The 17,785-nt window shown below is 38.2% G+C and overlaps 1 protein-coding gene across 1 annotated transcript in view; it reads left to right on the forward strand.

Moving 5' to 3' along the window:
• MOSMO (modulator of smoothened) overlaps positions 1 to 17,785 on the forward strand; it is a 90,863-nt gene that overhangs the window by 68,497 nt on the left and 4,581 nt on the right. Inside the window, exon 2 of the mRNA XM_037156308.2 lies at positions 10,461 to 10,673. Within this exon, the coding sequence (XP_037012203.1) occupies positions 10,461 to 10,673 (213 nt within the window). The remainder of the gene's footprint in view (positions 1 to 10,460; positions 10,674 to 17,785) is intronic.

Here is a 17,785-nt window from a genome sequence, read left to right on the forward strand (position 1 = left end):
AATCTGAATCAGAAGGGGAAGAGTAAGAGCAACAAGTGAAAAAGTTATTTGAACAAGTTAATAAAGGAGAACTTCCCCAATCTGGCAAAGGAAATAGACTTCCAGGAAACCCAGGAAGCTCAGACAGTCCCAAAGAAGTTGGACCCAAGAAGGAACACACCAAGGCACATCATCATTACATTACCCAAGATTAAAATGAAGGAGAGCATCCTAGAAGTAGCAAGAGATAAAGGGACAGTCACCTACAAAGGAGTTCCCATCAGACTGTCAGCTGATTTCTCAAGAGACCTTACAGGCAAGAAGGGGCTGGAAAGGAGTATTCCAAGTCATGAAATCCAAAGACCTGCATCCAAGATTGATCTATCCAGCAAAGCTTTCATTTAGAATGGAAGGGCAGATAAAGTGCTTCTCAGATAAGGTCAGGTTAAAGGAGTTCATCATCTCTAAGCCCCTTATTATATGAAATGTTAAAGGGATTTATCTAAGAAAAAGAAGATAAAAAGTATGAACAGTAGAACCACAGCAAACTCACAGTTATTAATAACCACACGTCGAACAAAAACAAACTAAGCATACAACTAGAACAGGAACAGAACCACAGAAATGGGATCACACATGGAGGGTTATCAGCAGGGGAATGGGAGGGGGAGAGATGGGAGAAAGGTACAGAGAATAAGTAGCATAGATGGTAGGTAGAAGATAGACAGGGAGAGGGTAAGAATAGTATGGGAAAGGCAGAAACCAAAGAACTTATTTGTATGACACATGGACATGAACTAAAGGCAGGGGAAGATGTGGGTGGGAGAGGGTATGCAGAGTTGAAAGGGAGAAAAATGGGACCAACTCTAATAGCATAATAAAATATATTTTAAGAAAATTAAATAAGTTTATTTCTTTTATTGATTTAGTGAGGGGAAGGAAGGGAAAAAGAGAGGGAAAGATACATTGATTAGCTTCCCCTTGCATGCCGTCCAATCAAGACCAAACCCAGAACCCAGGCATGCGCCCAGACCAAGAATTGAATTCACAACCCTTCTCTTTGTAGAATGATGCCCTACTAACTGAGCTACATCACCCAGGAGTCTTTATATATGTTTTGACCTCCCATGAAAGTTCTTCTTAGTCTTACTGACCTGTGCTTTGGAAGTTGTAATTAAGTATGCTATGAAGTAAATCTGAATGCTCCCAAAGGTATATTTAGAGATACTAATCATTGTCCTTACGCAGTAAATGGTGTTCAGGAAGTCAGTGTATGTGGTAGCAATAGTTTAGGACTGATTCATTGAAAATCTGAGTTTTGGTCCCAGCACTGTTAGTTTCTTTGTATTCTTGATTTATCATGTACCCTTTCTTGGTCTCAGTATTCTCCCATCCCTAATCTTGGAGATTAGGACAGATCCTTGAGATCACTTCTGTCTCTAAATGCCCTAACTTTAGGACTGCTTTTCGATAGGAGTTTTACATGATTGAGAACCATTCTTGTCTGCTGTCCTGCGTGTTTCTTGATCATTGCCAAGGTCAGTGGGCTGAATCTGGCCCTCCACCTTGTTTTATCTGGTTCATCACCCAGGAGCAGCACTGAGCTTACACTTAATTGTCATGGAGTAGTTACATTTGCACAGTCCTAAAATTACATTCAGCCCTTTGAAGGCAAATGTGAGGCCAATGTGGCCCTGGTGAAAATGAGTTTGACACCCCTGCCATAGGTGAATCTGGTTGAAAGCTATGGAGTTGATGTTCAGCATTTTCGTTCAAATACTTTTGCCCATAATTCCATAGTGCTTTTCTGTACACAGAAACAATTTGACCTACCAAATTTGTATGATATATTCTCTTCACTAGTATCACCCACCTTAAGCCGCTTCTACATATCAAGATGGGAACTATTCATTTAAGTAAAATAAGTGTTAAGCTTGTTTTGGCTTTCTTCTGTCAAATCAGTTAGGGAAAAAATAGTAAGTATTCCAGTATGATCTACTGAGTTTCTCTGCAGGATTTCTTATGAGAAACTAATTTAAATGGAATAGAAAATGTAGACATAGTTGCTCTAACCAGTGTGGCTAAGTGGGTTGGGTATCATCCTGTGGGCTGAAGGGTTGCTGGTTTGATTCCCAGTCAGGACACATGTCTGGATTGCAGACCACATCCCCGGCTGGGAGTGTGTGAGAGGCAACCTATTGATGTTTCATACATGTTTCATACATCCGTGTTTCTCTCCTTTTTCCTTCTCTTCCCCCCTCTCGCAAAATAAATCTTTAAAAAAAGAAAGAAAATGTAGACAGTAATTTAAATTCCACATTAGTTCTCTAATTTACTTTAGTTTACTGTAATTTCTTTGGCATTGTCTAGTTCCTTTTATTTTTATTTTTATTTTTTTAGGGTTTTTCTTTTTTAATATATTTTATTCATTATGCCATTACAGTTCTATTTCCCCCCTTCATTCCCCTCCACCTTGCACACCTCTCCTCCACCATTCCCCCCTTTAGTTTATGACCATGTGTCTCAAGTTCTTTAGATTCTATATTTCCCATACTATTCTTGCCCTCCCCCCCTATCTATTTTCTACCTACTGTCTATGCTACTTATTTTCTGTACCTTCTCCCCCCTTCTCCTTCTCCCACTCCCCTGTTGCTAACCCTCCATGTGATCTTCATTTCTGTGGCTCTGCTCCTGATCTAGCTGTCCTCTTAGTTTGTTTTTGTTTTAGGTGTGGTTCTTAATAACTGAGTTTGCTGTCCTTTCACTGTTCATCTTTTTTATCTTCTTTTTATTAGGTAAGTCCCTTTAACATTTCATATAATAAGGGCTTGGTGATGATGAACTTCTTGAATTTGATGTTATCTGAGAAGCACTTTATCTGTCCTTCCATTCTAAATGAAAGCTTTGCTGGATAGAGCAGTCTTGGATGTAGGTCTTTGGATTTCATGACTTGGAATACTTCTTTCCAGCCCCTTCTTGCCTGTAAGGTCTCTTTTGAGAAATCCACTGACAGTCTGATGGGAACTCCTTTGTAGGTGACTGTCCCCTTGTCTCTTGCTGCTTCTAGAATTCTTTCCTTCATTTTAATCTTGGCTAATGTAATGATGATGTGCCTTGGTGTGTTCCTTCTTGGGTCCAACTTCTTTGGGACTCTCTGAGCTTCCTGGATTTCCTGGAAGTCTATTTCCTTTGCCAAATTGGGGAAATTCTCCTTTATTATTTGTTCAAATAAGTTTTCCACTTGTGGCTGTTCCTCTCCTCCTTCTGGTACCACTATAATTTGGATGTTAGAACGTTTAAAGATGCCCTGGAGGTTCCTAAGCCTCTCCTCATTTTTTTTGAATTCTTGTTTTGTCATCCTTTTCTGTTTGGTCATTTTTTTCCTCTTTCTTGTCCACTCTTTTGATTTGAGACCCAGTTTCCTTTCCATTGCTATTGGTGTCCTGTGCATTTCCATTCATTTCAATTAATTTAGCCTTCATATGTTCCTCTAATTTGTGGCTATAATCAACCAGTTCTGTGAGGATCCTGATCACCAGTGTTTTGAACTGTGCATCTGAAAGTTTGGCTATTTCTTCCTCGCTTAGATTTATGGGCTCTGGGGCTTCGAGTTGTTCTTGAGCCATGTTTTGATCTGTTCGTGCCTGTTACGTATGAGGAGCGGAGCCTTAGGTGTTCACCAGGGCGGGGCCACCCAGGTTGCTGTTTTGTGATGCTGTATGTGGGGGCAGGATCAGAGAGGGATAGTGGCAGTTCTCTCTGCTGCTTTCCGCCCTGGGGCCTGCGTGGTCCATTTCATCACCGCTGGCTCCTTATTCGGTTTATCTGCGCGCAAATGTGTGACCACAGTCCGCCCTCAGTGGGTCTGCCGCCTTGCACCCTCAGTGGGTTCACCAGCTTCTCCACACCTGGGATCTACCCACGGCTGCTGGCGCGCCTGGGTAGCACGCCCGGGTCAGTCCGGTGGATCTTTCCTGCCCGACCCCTCTCTGCTGCTGGCTCTGCCCCTCTTACCAGTTTGGCTGAAGGGTTCGTTTTTGTCAGACTTCCGTGTAGTTCAATTTTCTGTGGTTTGCCTGCATTTTTGTTGCTAAAACTTTGTTGTTTTTACACTTGGTTGTGTGGGAAGGTGCAGTGCTTCCACCTACGCCTCCATCTTGGCGGAAGTCCTAGTTCCTTTTAGATAGTAGTATGCAGTTAAATTCATGCATGGTGGAAGGATTTCACAGTAATATAAATGTGGTTAGTACATTTTATTTAAATTTAATGTGTGATACTCTAAACATTTTTTTAAATATTTTATTTATTTATTTTTAGAGAGAGGGGAAGGGAAGGAGAAAGAGTGGGAGAGAAATGTCAATGTGTGGTTGCCTCCCATATGTCCCCCACTGGGGACTGGGCCTGCAATCCAGGCATGTGCCCTGACTGTGAATCGAGCTGCCAACCCTTTGCTTCACAGGCCTGTGCTCAATCCACTGAGCTACACCAGCCAGGGCAGATACTCTAAACATTTAAAAATAAAGGACAAAATTGTATGAATTTACCTACACTTAGATAATACAGAGGAAAGAGTATGAGTGTCCTTGCCCCCCCCCCCCCGCAATCCTACTGAAGCAGAATAGCCCACTCTTAACAATATGACAAATATCCTTCCACATATTTTTCATACTTTATGTGTACAGTATAAAAGTTGTGGTAGGCTTTTCCTTAATGACTTCCTTGTGCATTGTAGACTAAGAGCTTTAGTGATTGGGAGAGTGATAGGACAGATTCTCATACCATATTATACTTGTCAATAGAGTAGATTTTAAAATAAAGATTTACTGTTTGTTTATGTTTTATGTCTTTATAGGGTTAGATCCCGAGGCCAACTCTGTGGAGTAAAGGCTAATATAATAAAGTGTAATACAGGGGAGCAGGGTTGGATATAATTTATCAATAGTAAAATGAGATATGACCTCTGAACTACAGTCCTACTTACAGCTAGTAGTAGTTGTATTTGAAATAGGAGTAAAACAGCCAGGCTTAGGGGAAAAGAAAATCAAACTGAAAAAAGACTGTATGGGGCTAGGTGGGTACTTGAGGCAGTCAATGGACCACTCTGTAGGATACACAGTTTTCTGGCTGTTTTGTGTGCATCTGAAGCTAATACTAAATAGTGTTGAAACTGTAATTGAAAAAATATAAATAAACAAAGAGAAGCCTAATCATAATTGTTATTTACTATCTAACAAAGCATTTTGTGATTTCATTCTATTAGCAAAGCACTTGCAATCTCAATGTTTTCCACATTGCTTTTCCTATAAAATCTGTTCCCAAAACTTTTATTTCAGCAAGCATGTACTTGCCTTGTGATTGGTGTTCAATCTGAATGATATACTGAAGCAGTTGGGCAGGGGATTAATGTCCTGATTATTTGTTATGATTAACAGCCTTAGCAGCCATCAAATGTGCCCCTTTGTATTTTGGAATGTGAATTTCATAAGTAAACTATTGTATTAAATTATTGTGTTTACTTCCATACTGGGCATATGTATGCATTTTTTAACTAAAACAAAAATATATCTTTTCCTTTCCTCAATACATGTAATAGTTATTCAGTGCTTACAGTTCCAGTTGCTTTACAAGTATTATCTTACTATCATATTTCATTCTCACAGAGTGATAAGATAAATAGCCAGTCATTGTTTTCTGCTGAAGCAGGCTTGGAAAAACTAAGTTACTTGCCCAAGTGTGGACAAAATGAGATTAAACTGTGACCTGATGGGTTTAACTTCTGGGATAGTGGAGCAGGGACTTCTGAAAATCTGCTCCTCCATAAATGCAATAGAAACACTAGTAAAAATGGTCAGATCAACAGGAAAGATCTGTGAAGGCCCTCCTCTCTTACTTCTAGCTGGTCTTGTGGCTCTGAAAAAGCAGGAAGTGAGTGCTAAGGCAGAGTTGTAAATTGCCTGCTGGGCCATTGAAAATGTACCACGTAAGCAATCACAGCACAGGCTGAGGGACATATTGATTCAAAGCATTCAAAGAAATCTTATTCCAGCCATTAACTTAATGGAACAGAGACTTCAGAGGCTACACATATCAATGCATACAACTTTACAGAACTATTCTAAAAAATTCAGTAAACAGTAACAACAATAAATCCTGGGAAGGGAGGAATATGATGTCAATGGTGTTGCATTATATTATTTCAAATTTCCAATTATCAACTAAAAATTTCAAGGCACATAGAGAAACATGGAAGTATGGCTGATAACACACAGAAAAGTAAAAGCAGTCAGTAGAAGCTGCCTGTGAGGAAATCCAGACATTGGGCCTGCTAGGCACAGAGTTGAAGTCAGCTGTGAGAAATATGTTTACCCCCAAAATAAAGACAACCATATGTAATTATAAAAAGAAAATAGGAATTCTGGAGTTGAAAAGTACAGTGGAAATTGGCAAAAGAAGGAACCAGCAAACTTGAATACAGGTCCATCGAAATTATCTAATCTGAAGAGCAGAAGGAAATTTAAAAACAAACAGTGTGAGAGACCAAGGAAATGTTATCAGGTATTCCAGCATACACATGATGGGAGTTCCAGAAGGAGAAAAGAGAGAAAGGGACAGAAATAATATTTAAATAATGCCCCAAATCTCTCCAAGTTTGATGAAAACTTTAATTTAATTTGCACATTGAAAAATCTCGATAAATTCTAAGTAGGATAGACTTAAAGTAATCCACACCTAGACATGTCATAGTCACATAGTCCAAAGTCAAAGACATAAAGAAAATCTTGAAAACAGCAGGAAAAAAATGAATTCTCATGTACAAGGTATCCTCAATACTATTAAAAATTGACAGCTCATCAGAAACCATGTCATCCTGTTGTGCTGTATGGCCAGGCTCTCAAGCACTTACTACACATGATCTCTGACACACTCTGGTGGGTGGGTGTGCCTCTCTGCTTTACAATCCCTGTGTTTTAGATTTCCTGTGACATGACTTTTATATGTAGTGGTGACATACATGCCCTATAATCATCCTCATTGTGACAAGAGACTTGCTTAGACTGACCATGCTAAATCATTTCAACAGTGTCTGGATCTATAGAAGATGACTGTCAGAAAGCCTCTTTAATTAAGATACTCCACATAACAGGGTAAGACTCATTATGACTACCTGTTGAGTGTTGTAATACACAGGTGAGCTACTGAGACACAAGAGGGATGCTACAGTTCCTAGTTTGGTTTCCTTTTTCTATTATGTGCAAGTCTTATTTGGTTGGATTGGTTGTTTGGGGAATGGAATTACTGGCTCTTCAAGAAGCAAAAGACTTGTTGGGTAAAACAAAAATTAGTGTGCCTCAGGAAATCACACTAAGACAGTTTAGAGGAGTAGTTAATACAGTGTGGTTTTAAATTTAGCTTGTTTCTTGTCTAGGTTCACCAAATGCTTATTAGTTCCTGCTTTGCACCCATTGCTGCAGGCCTTTCTGGGGGTTTCCAGTGAAGTAGAAAGTTCAGTCCCCTCCTGAAAAGCTCATTTTCTGTTTTGGAGGCAAAAAGAAGCTATTTTAAATTCAAGTGCACAGTTGTGTGATACAAACTGAATGTGTTCAGAGAATTTGGAGGATGTAAAAAAATCATTTTAAGGTATCGATTTGAAGCTACAAGCAGCAGATAATTCTTTGAAGTAAAGGATGAAATTTAAAGAGCTGGTGAAAGTTTGGGTACTAACAGGACAGGAATTTAGAAGATTTGATAGCAGCACAATTGCCTTTGCAGATCCCATTCCCCAGATAGCTTATAGAAAATATGAGAGTATGATATAAATTATGTTGACCTAGAGTCTTACTCAAGAAAATGAGTCTTAGCAATAATATGGGCCAACCACTGTTTATAATAGCCCTTATATAATATTTAAAGAAAGTCTATTTTTGGTGAAATTATGACAGTATTAGTTTTGAAATACCTGACCACTACAACAATCTTGAGCACATGAAAAACACTAAAAAAATATTTGTAAGTTGATTTTCTTATATACAGTGTACCTTCTGGTTGTTTGTTAGCATTAGCTTCCTTTTCTCCCAGAATGTAGCTGCTGAGTATTTGGTCTTGACTTTTGGTAATAAGGACTAGAGCAGTATAACTCTTTTTATAAAGCTGACCATCTGTCAGGTTATTTCCGCTTGGTTTGTAGAAGGCATAGCTCTAATTTTTGTTTTTCAGACTTGTTCTTTTTGTATTCACGTGGTGTAGTATGCCATTAGGAGAGGAGGAAGACGCAGCCCTACTGCGTCTTTTATGGATTGTAAAAAGCTTCACAATCCATAGACCCAGAAGATTAAGTTAAATTTGAGCCCTAACAGGAAGTTAGAAAAGCAACATAGAGATACTCAGAAATATTTTGAAGGAGAGATATTTTAGTTATAATTTACTAACTACAACTTTAAATATTTGTCAGCAAAAATAATTCTCAAATGTAAATTGAAGTCCACTAGTGTTTTGAGTTACCAATGATATTTTCTTTGTATTTTAAGTTGTGAAGAAAATTGCAACTATTATCAGAATTCACAACATTGCATTTCGTCAGAGGGTCTTTTGTTGCCTGTCGTCTACTCTTAAAGCAGTCAGAGCCTTTGTAAATTGGTAGTTAGTGACTACAGAGGGTCATTTGTTAGAGGTCTTTGCTAAATGGTCAGGAGTGGTTTCCTCTTAGGAGTTCTTGAGCACTGCTGCGAAAGCCTTCTTTATTTCCAAAATTACAGTAAAATGCTTTACCATATAAGATACTCCCTTTCCCCCAAGTTTTCTTTTTAAGGAAAATTTTTAGTTTCTATGTAATAACAATTTTGCATCCCCCTTGTGCTCACCCCCCCCCCCCCCGGTCCTTTTTTCTTTTCTGGTTCCAGGCACTTACCATGATGCTTTAAAGCTTAGCGATTATTAAAAAGTTTGAACTGATTTACTTCCCTTTGGTCTATGAAGTCACTCAGGTCTAAGCAGCATTTAGAAGGAGAGATGGTGTATGGCATTAATGTGGAGGTTTGGTCACTTTCTGCTCCTCCACCCCTCCATCTGCCAGAGATGATCCCATAACTGTCAGGCTGTTAAACCTCTGGACAGCACAAGATGGACCTAATTGTTAGGTGATTTAAGAGAAAAAAAGTACAACTTGAGTTATCTCCTTTCATTCTTCTGAAAGAGTTGGAGTTAATTAGAAGAATAAAGTAGTACAACTCAAGTTTTGAGAGCAGAACTGATTTTTGTGCTTAATATTTTTTGAAAACATTGTTTTATATCAATGGCAAAACGCAAGTTGCAGAGAAGCCCCCTGCCTACAGCCCCACTACTCCCATACCACATCTGTAGGCACATACCCACCCCCATTTGCCATCTCCTCAAGACCACCTCTCAGAAAGCCTTTACGAGTTTTACAAAACTCGTAAAGCCCTTTGTAAGGGCCTGCTTACAAAGGCCCTTGTTAGAGGCAATTGCTGTGTTGTTCACATTGAGAAAATAATGAAGATCCAAAAAAGAGACATAAGTCTCTTATGTTTTCAGTGGCACCAGAAATGTCTTTTCTTGTACGTTTCACAGGAATTTTCCCATTCACAGTTGCCCTTTAAAGGGGGAAAGAATTAGCTTTTACTCAAAAGTAACATTTTAATTGTTCTTAGTGGAGAAGATAAAATAATTACACTTCCTTATCTAAGTTTCTGTAAGTTAATTCATATTTACAACGGGGTTCCTTTGACTTTACATGAGAACATGTTTGTAATAATGAATCATAGAAGGGGCAGTTTAAAAACTGCCACTAATGCCTTTATGCGTTCTTGCTGAAGCATGCCAGTAATGGTTTGGCAATTGTGAACACTTATACAAAAATTGTTGAACTACCAAATGGGGTGAATTTACTAGTTTTCCCAACATTTTCTTGAATATAATGGAAAAGTACTTATATTGTAATATCTTAGACCTTTTAACTCTAATAAAATATATTGGTTCTAGTATTGAATTCATTATTTAATTTCACTTGAATAGTATGCTTAAACATATTTTAAGTTTGCCTTCAATTTTCTGAAAAGTGGTTTTGTCCTCAGCCAAAATAAAATAATACACAATGAGCTTTTGTTCTGGGAATATAAAAGTTTCAGTTCTTTTTGCTAGTAAGAACAGGAGCTTCATTGCTCATTTAGTGTTATTTTCCTGGAGCCTACAAAGAGTGCATGACACAAGTACTCAGAAAAGCATTTATTTAATGAATAATTAAATGAACCATCTTTTGTTTTTAAGTTCACTTCATATGTTACACCAAGTATTACTACCTTATGAGTTATAGCAGAATGGTGGAGAGGGGGACTCAGTGGAAATTAAGTGTTTGAATGACCCATGTAGAGAGAAATATGATTTAAGAACTAAAGGGGTATTGGTGGGGAATATCCCCTGGATATGCCAAACCCACTAAAGCATTCTCACCTTTTGCATCTCCCCAGGAGCACTCACTGTGGGCCTTGTGCAGCAGTGTCAAACAATCCATGGACGAGACCGAACATGCATCCCACCTCGGCTTCCCCCAGAGTGGGTCACCACACTGTTTTTTATCATCATGGGAATCATTTCATTGACTGTCACATGTGGTTTGCTGGTGGCTTCCCACTGGCGAAGAGAAGCTACAAAATATGCTCGATGGATAGCATTCACTGGAAGTAAGTAACCTGTGCTAGGAATTTGTCTAAAAGGCATGCACACTGGTATTTTTATGAAGATAATCAAGAATCAGTAATAAGGACTCTATAATCATCAAAGAGCACCACTTGTGTATGGCCGTCAGATAAACTGCACAGTCCCATCGATTCTTCAGAATTCTCAGCACAAGACCAGGACATCCAAAACCTTAATCACTTTGTATGAAATGCTATTTTATGAATTTTATTTCTGCTCACGTTGTGACATAGTGTTCCAGGCCTGTGACTCAGAGCTATCATTAACCTGAGTCTTTCTGCTTCTTGAAAGTATTAGTATCTTATGTCAAATAAAGATAAATCTAGACAAAAATATAACAAGTGTAAATTAGATTAGGTGTTGATATGCTTTTTAATACCACTAATTTTTACTTTCTGCTGTTAGTTGTATGTGACCATTGAAAAATCAGCATATTTGGTTATTTGATCATTGTTTCTCAACATTTCTTACTCTATTAATAAGTGCCCAAGGGTTTGATATATTTATATATTGCACATTCTCTTGTACTTTGTGGAATTGGTTTAATTTCAGAACACATCAGAGGCTGATCCTAAGTTAGGGAAACAAAAATGTATAAAGAAAAGCTATCTCTCTAATTCTGCTTTCTTGCGTCTTTCTCTCTAAAGCAGTTTGTCCCTAGGAGGCATTCATAAATGTCTGTAAACATTTTTGATTGTCATAAGTGGGAAGATGCTACTGACACCTAGTGAGTAGAGGCCAAGGAGGCTGTAAACATACTACAAGTGCACAGAATTGTCCCACAACAAAGACTTCTTTGGCTCAAAATGGCCAATAGGGTTGTGCTGAGAAACCTTGCTCTGAGGGACAGAATGAAGAGACTTACGCCAGATACTACTGGATTTAACTTTTCGGTGCCTTAAAATCATCTCAGGTTTGCATATGTTTTAAAAAATGAGTATTACAACATAGCTTACTTTCACTTGATATTGTCCTTTAGAACTCCTAGGATAGGGGTGAGGCACAATCCTACATATCCCTATTAAAGTTAAAACTCAATGTATCCTTAAAGACCATAAGATGGAATATTCATTCATGGGTATCATTCTCTTAATGTATGTTTCTGGTTCTGTTGTTTTATTTTTGTCTCTATGTCTACCTTAATTTTAAAATTTAAGTCAAGTTGCTTTTTGACAGAAAGTAATCTCCGTTCTTGTTAAGAAATGTGAGGCGAGTTACTGCCAAGATGGAAGCATAGGTAGACACACTGTGCCTGCTAGCACAACCAAAATAGGGACAGCAAAAATTTAGAAACCAAAAAACAATCAGAACTGACAGAAAATTGAACTGTATAGAAGTCTGACAACCGAGGAGTTAAAATAGACACATTCATTCAGACCAGTAGGAGGGGTGGCGTGGGACAGCCAGGTGGAAAGGGGTCTCGGCAAAAAAAAGGAGTGGCTGGCAGACCCTGTACGCAGGGTGGCAGTGGGCAGACCCAGGAGGTGTGCAAGGTGGCTGGCTGACCAGGCGGTCATATGTTTGTGTGCAGATAAACCAGGCGAAACTGGGGAGCAATACAGATTGCACAACCCAGGGCCCCAGGGTGGGGAAATAAAGCCTCAAAACACTGATTGAAAACACCTGTAGGGGTTGAGGTGCCGGGAGAGAGTCCCGGCCTCACAGGAGGGTTTGTTGGAGAGTCCCACAAGGTCCTAGAATCAGCACCAGAAGGGTTCAGTTTGCTTGGGGGGGGGGGGCAGGGAAAGGGGCTGAAATCCGACATACAGCGGAGCAAGCGCCATTGTTTCCTCGCTGACCCCTCCCCCACATACAGTGTCACAACCCCGTGACTGGGTTGTGCCACCCTAGTGGACACCTAAGGCTCTGCTCCCCACTACATAAGAGGTGCGACAAAACAAAAAAATGGCACCAATGGAAGAACAAATCAAAGGTCCAGAAGAAATACAACTAAGTGAAGAAGAGATAGCCAGCCTATCAGATGCACAGTTCAAAGCACTGATGATCAGGATGCTCACAAAATTGGTTGAATTTGGTCACAAATTAGATGAAAAAATGAAGGTTATGCTAAGGGAAGTAAAGGAAAATATACAGGAAACCAATAGCAATGGGAAGAAAGCTGGGACTCAAATCAATGGAGTGGACCAGAAGGAAGAAAGAAACAACCAAGAGAAGAATAAAGAGCCACTGGCTGGTGTAGCTCAGTGGATTGAGCACGGGCCTGTGAAGCAAAGGGTCGCTGGTTCGATTCCGAGTCAGGGCACATACCTGGGTTGCAGGCCAGGTCCCCAGCGGGGACACATGACAGGCAACCACATATTGATGTTTCTCTCCCACTCTTTCTCCTTCCCTTCTCCTCTTTGTATGTATGTATGTATGTATAAATAAATAAATAAATAAATGGGGGAAAAAAGAGTGAAGAAACAAGACTTTAAAAAAAACGAGAGGCTTGGGAACCTCCACAATATCTTGAAATGTTCCAACATCCGAATTATATCCAAATTATAGGGGTGTAGGGGTACCAGAAGGGGAAGAGGAAAAGCAACAAGTGGAAAACTTATTTGAACAAATAATAAAGGAGAACTTCCCCAACCAGGCAAAGGAAATAGACTTCCAGGAAGTCCAGGAAGCTCAGAGGGTCCCAAAGAAGTTGGACCCAAGGAGGAACACACCAAGGCACATCATCATTACATTAGCCAAGATTAAAATGAAGGAGGGAATCCTAGAAATAGCAAGAGAAAAGGAGACAGTTACCTACAAAGGAGTTCCCATCAGACTGTCAGCTGATTTCTCAAAAGAGACCTTACAGGCAAGAAGGGGCTACAAGTATTTGAAGTAATGAAAGGCAAGGACCTACATCCAAGATTACTCTATCCAGCAAAGCTTTCATTTAGAATGGAAGGGCAGATAAAGCACTTCTTAGATAAGGTCAAGTTCAAGGAGTTCATCATCACCAAGCCCTTATTTTATGAAATGTTAAGGGGACTTATCTAAGAAAAAGATAAAAACATGTATAGTAAAATGACAGCAAACTCACAATTATTAACAACCACACCTAAAGTAAAAACAAACTAAGCAAACAACTAGAACAGGAATAGAACCACACAAATGGAGATCACATAGAGGGTTATAAACGGGAGTGGGAAGAGGAGAGAGGGGGGAAAGGTACAGAGAATAAGTAGCAGAGATGGTAGGTAGAAAATAGGGGGAGGGTAAGAATAGTATGGGAAATGTAGAAGCTAAAGAACTTATGACACATGGACATGAGCTAAAGGAGGGGAATGTGGGTAGAAGAGGGTATGCAGGGTGGAGGGGAATGAAGGGGAAAAATGGGGCAACTGTAATAGCAAAATCAATAAAATATATTTAAGACAAATGTGAGGTGAGGTGATCTCTTTTTTTTATTGTTTATGCTACTACAGTTGTTTCAATTTTTCTTCTTTGCCACCGCCCTTCCTACAGTCAGTCCCCACATCATTGTTCATGTCCATGGGTGATGAATGCATGTTCTTTGTCTAGTTCTTTCACTTCTTTCAACCAGTCCCAACCTCCCCCGTCCCCTCTTACAGCTGTTAATCTGTTCCTTCTTTCTGTGCCTCTATTTGCTCATTACTTTGTTACTTTGTTTTGTTCCTTAGATTCCAGCTGTGAGTTAGATCGTATGGAATTTGTATTTCATTGCCTGGGTTATTTCACTTAGCACAATAGTCTCCAGCTCCATTCTTGCTGTAGCAAAGGGTATAAACAAGATGATGACCTTGTTTGAGGTCGGACAAACCTCCCAAGACAGTTCTTTGCTAGATAGTAGGGTCCAGAGACAATGCTGCTAAATTAAAAGGTACTGGTGAGAAATTTAAAGAGAATCTTTACTCAGAGGTACAGTACTTGTTCAGATAAAATTTATTCTTTATGTAAAATCAAGGAAGGATGTACTTTCTGGATTTAGTTAAAATTTGGGAATGCATATGCTATGAATATGAAAAAAATCTCATATAATTTAGCAAAATAGTATGAGTGAAAGTATTAAGGTGCTCACTGAGCCATTGTTTTTGTTACCCAGTATAAATGTAAAGAACCAATGATCTTGTTTTTCATTCCCCTTCAATAGAGAATATTTAAGTATATGTAGTTACCTCCATATGCAGTGTGTTTTTCCTTTGTTTTTTAAATAATTTAACTTTTAAAAATAAATATGCATAAAATACGTAATTCAAAGTCTATGAAAGGGTCACCAAGTGAAAAGTAAGTCAGTCTCATGTGTGGCCCAGTAACCCAGATATCCAATACTCCTTTCCATGAGGCAACCATTGTTACTAGTTTCTAGGGTTTCCTACCAGAGGTATTCCATGCATCAAAATATGTTTATATATATTTGAGTGTTCTATAAATATATATTTATTGTGTTTGTACTATTCTGTACCTTGGTTTTTAGTTCAAGAATGTATCTTGAAGTTAATGATATTTATGTAACATAGAACTGCATTTACTCTTAGCTTCCTTAAATACATCAGTTTTTGTTCTAGAGCTAGTCCACTGGATTGGCAGTTCCAAGAGAGATTTGGCTCCCCCTAGTGTTACACTATTGTATATCATCAACTCTATTGTACGCATCTCTGTTCCAGTTAAGCTGTGGTTTTGGTAAGAATGTGAGGGTAACATTTTCTGTGTGGTTTACACAGTAGAGAAATCTCTCAGAGGAGAACCACACATGGTAGAGTTGGCATATGGGAGAAAAGGGTAACAAAGATGTGTCCTTTCCTTTGCCACTGTAATTTACATCCTCATCTACCATATTTACACACCTGATATCTGACTCTCACTATCATGGAGGACATGAAGTTATGTCTTCATAGGTTTATTTATGACCCAGAACTTAACAGTCAAAAGTTGATAGATATTATCAGCATTAGATGATGTTTTATTGAGCTGTACACTTGAAACTTGTATGGTTTTCTTAGCCAGTGTCACCCCAATAAATTCAATTTTAAAAAGAGAAAAAATAATATTCTAAGATCTAAAGTAACTTTACAGGTCTTAAAGAAGTAGCTTAAAGGGAATATTGTCTACCAGCTCTGGCTACTCTGGCTGAGTGGATTGACTGTGGGCCTGCAAACCAAAGGGTCACTGGTTCGATTCCTAGTCAGGGTACATGCCTGGATTGCAGGCCAGGTCCCCAGTAGGGGGCACTAAAGAGGCAACCACACATTGATGTTTTCCTCCCTCTTTTTCTCCCATCCCCTCTATCTAAAAATAAATAATAATTTTTTTAAATAAAAAGAAAAATCACCTACCCATATTAAATATCTTCAGGAAGTATAGAGAACGTAATTTTTTTGGCTTGAAAACCAAAATTGCCTAGTCAATCTATTCAAAATTAGATTGAATAAGAGTTCATTGCTTCTTTTAAATTTGATTAAGCTTTTCCTAACCAATTTGGAAAATAATTAAGTCTTGTAAAATGTTAAACAATTACTCCATTATAATGGATAGATTTTTATTTTACAATGGAAAATAAGAAAGGATAGACATAAAAATCAGCGCATCAGTTAACAGAGTGACATGTAATATCTGTATATTTCTAAATTATTTAGTCTTTGAGATTAACTTAGTCATTAAGAAACAAATTGTTTTTAAAACTAATTGTATTCCATTATTTTTATAGATTAGGTGAAGCTACTTAGATTGTGGTTTCTTTTGACTTACCAAATCTTAGTAAGCATTAAAAACTATTAAAAACTGGTGGCAGGTAATACTGATAAGTGGATATTGGCATCACTGATAAAATTACTTATATGCTGACTATACAACAGAATGACCAAAAGAATCCAGATTTGCTTATGTAAAATTATTCCATGTGATCATTTGCCCAAAATAAAATAGACTATGTGTATAATATAAAACAATTCACCTAAATAGTGCAAAGCAAACAAGGGTGCTAGTGTATCTCTTAAATTACTGCATTATTTGAGAAAATGTTACTTTTTAATGCATTTCTAGAGCTATTCCAGGAAAAGACTTCTGTTGACTTGTTAAAGACTCTTAAACTTTGTTGACTTAACACAAAAGTAATGTAGGACAAGTGTCATCTAATATATTATCCAGGACTCTCTCAGTATTCCTGGGAAGAGGTCTAACTTGGAAACTTTTCTCATTCAGATAATAATGGAAAGCTTCAACTCATTCATATACTCTGAGTATGATAATCTGTCTTCACATTACCCTGAAGAAATGTTTTTGCCTACAGAGAGATTTGAATGACTATGCACTGTTGACCAATGTGCTTTCAAAAAGCATCAACTATTTTCTTGGAAAAGCTAACCTATCTGTAGGTAACTTGCATTCACTAAGAAGAGTGTTTCTTTGGTAGCACAGGGGAACACACTGTTTGCTAATACAGTGGCCTGTGGAATTACTCCTACCCATGCATTGGTTTTTCTGATATTTTTCTAGAAACATTTTAGCAAATATTAGATTTCATCATGTTTGTATACAAAATGAAAAGCTTTTCCCATCCTCCCCCACTTGAACCTCTTTGTATTCAGAAATCTGAGAGATTGGAATGGGTGGGTTGTTATTCTTGTTTGTTTTGGGTTTTTTTAAAATGTTGTTCATGATAAGAGCTAACTACTCTGACAGAATTATCCCAGAAGTCTAATCATCTCAGAAGTGTAAGGTTCTTTCCACAAGCTTACTTTATCTCAGATTAAGGTAAATGGTACTTGCATGTACCTTTTCTCCAATTCCTTCTAAGTAATATCAATTTAGAGGAGCAAAGAACTGGCAAAATAATAACATTGCATAAGATGATAATATGCAATATTTATTCAGCACCTGTCAACAAGGCACTGTGTCAGGGACTCAGTAATGTTTTGTTTATATTGTATTGGCCAAAGAGTTCATTTAGTTTTTTTTCCCTACTATGGCTCTAGTAGTGCTTAGTTGTCTTTAACTTCATTGGAAACAAGTTCGTTAGATTGTATTGTGAAAGCTGTCACTTCAGCCTGCATTTTTAAAAAACTTATCAAAATTGGTGAATTTTTATGTAGATATTTTAATATTGAAGGTGAAGATACACAACATTTTTAAGTCACATTTT

The sequence above is a fragment of the Artibeus jamaicensis genome, unplaced genomic scaffold, assembly GCF_021234435.1.
Source record: "Artibeus jamaicensis isolate MK-2021 breed Jamaican fruit bat unplaced genomic scaffold, CSHL_Jam_final scaffold_666, whole genome shotgun sequence".
Lineage (NCBI taxonomy): Eukaryota > Metazoa > Chordata > Mammalia > Chiroptera > Phyllostomidae > Artibeus > Artibeus jamaicensis.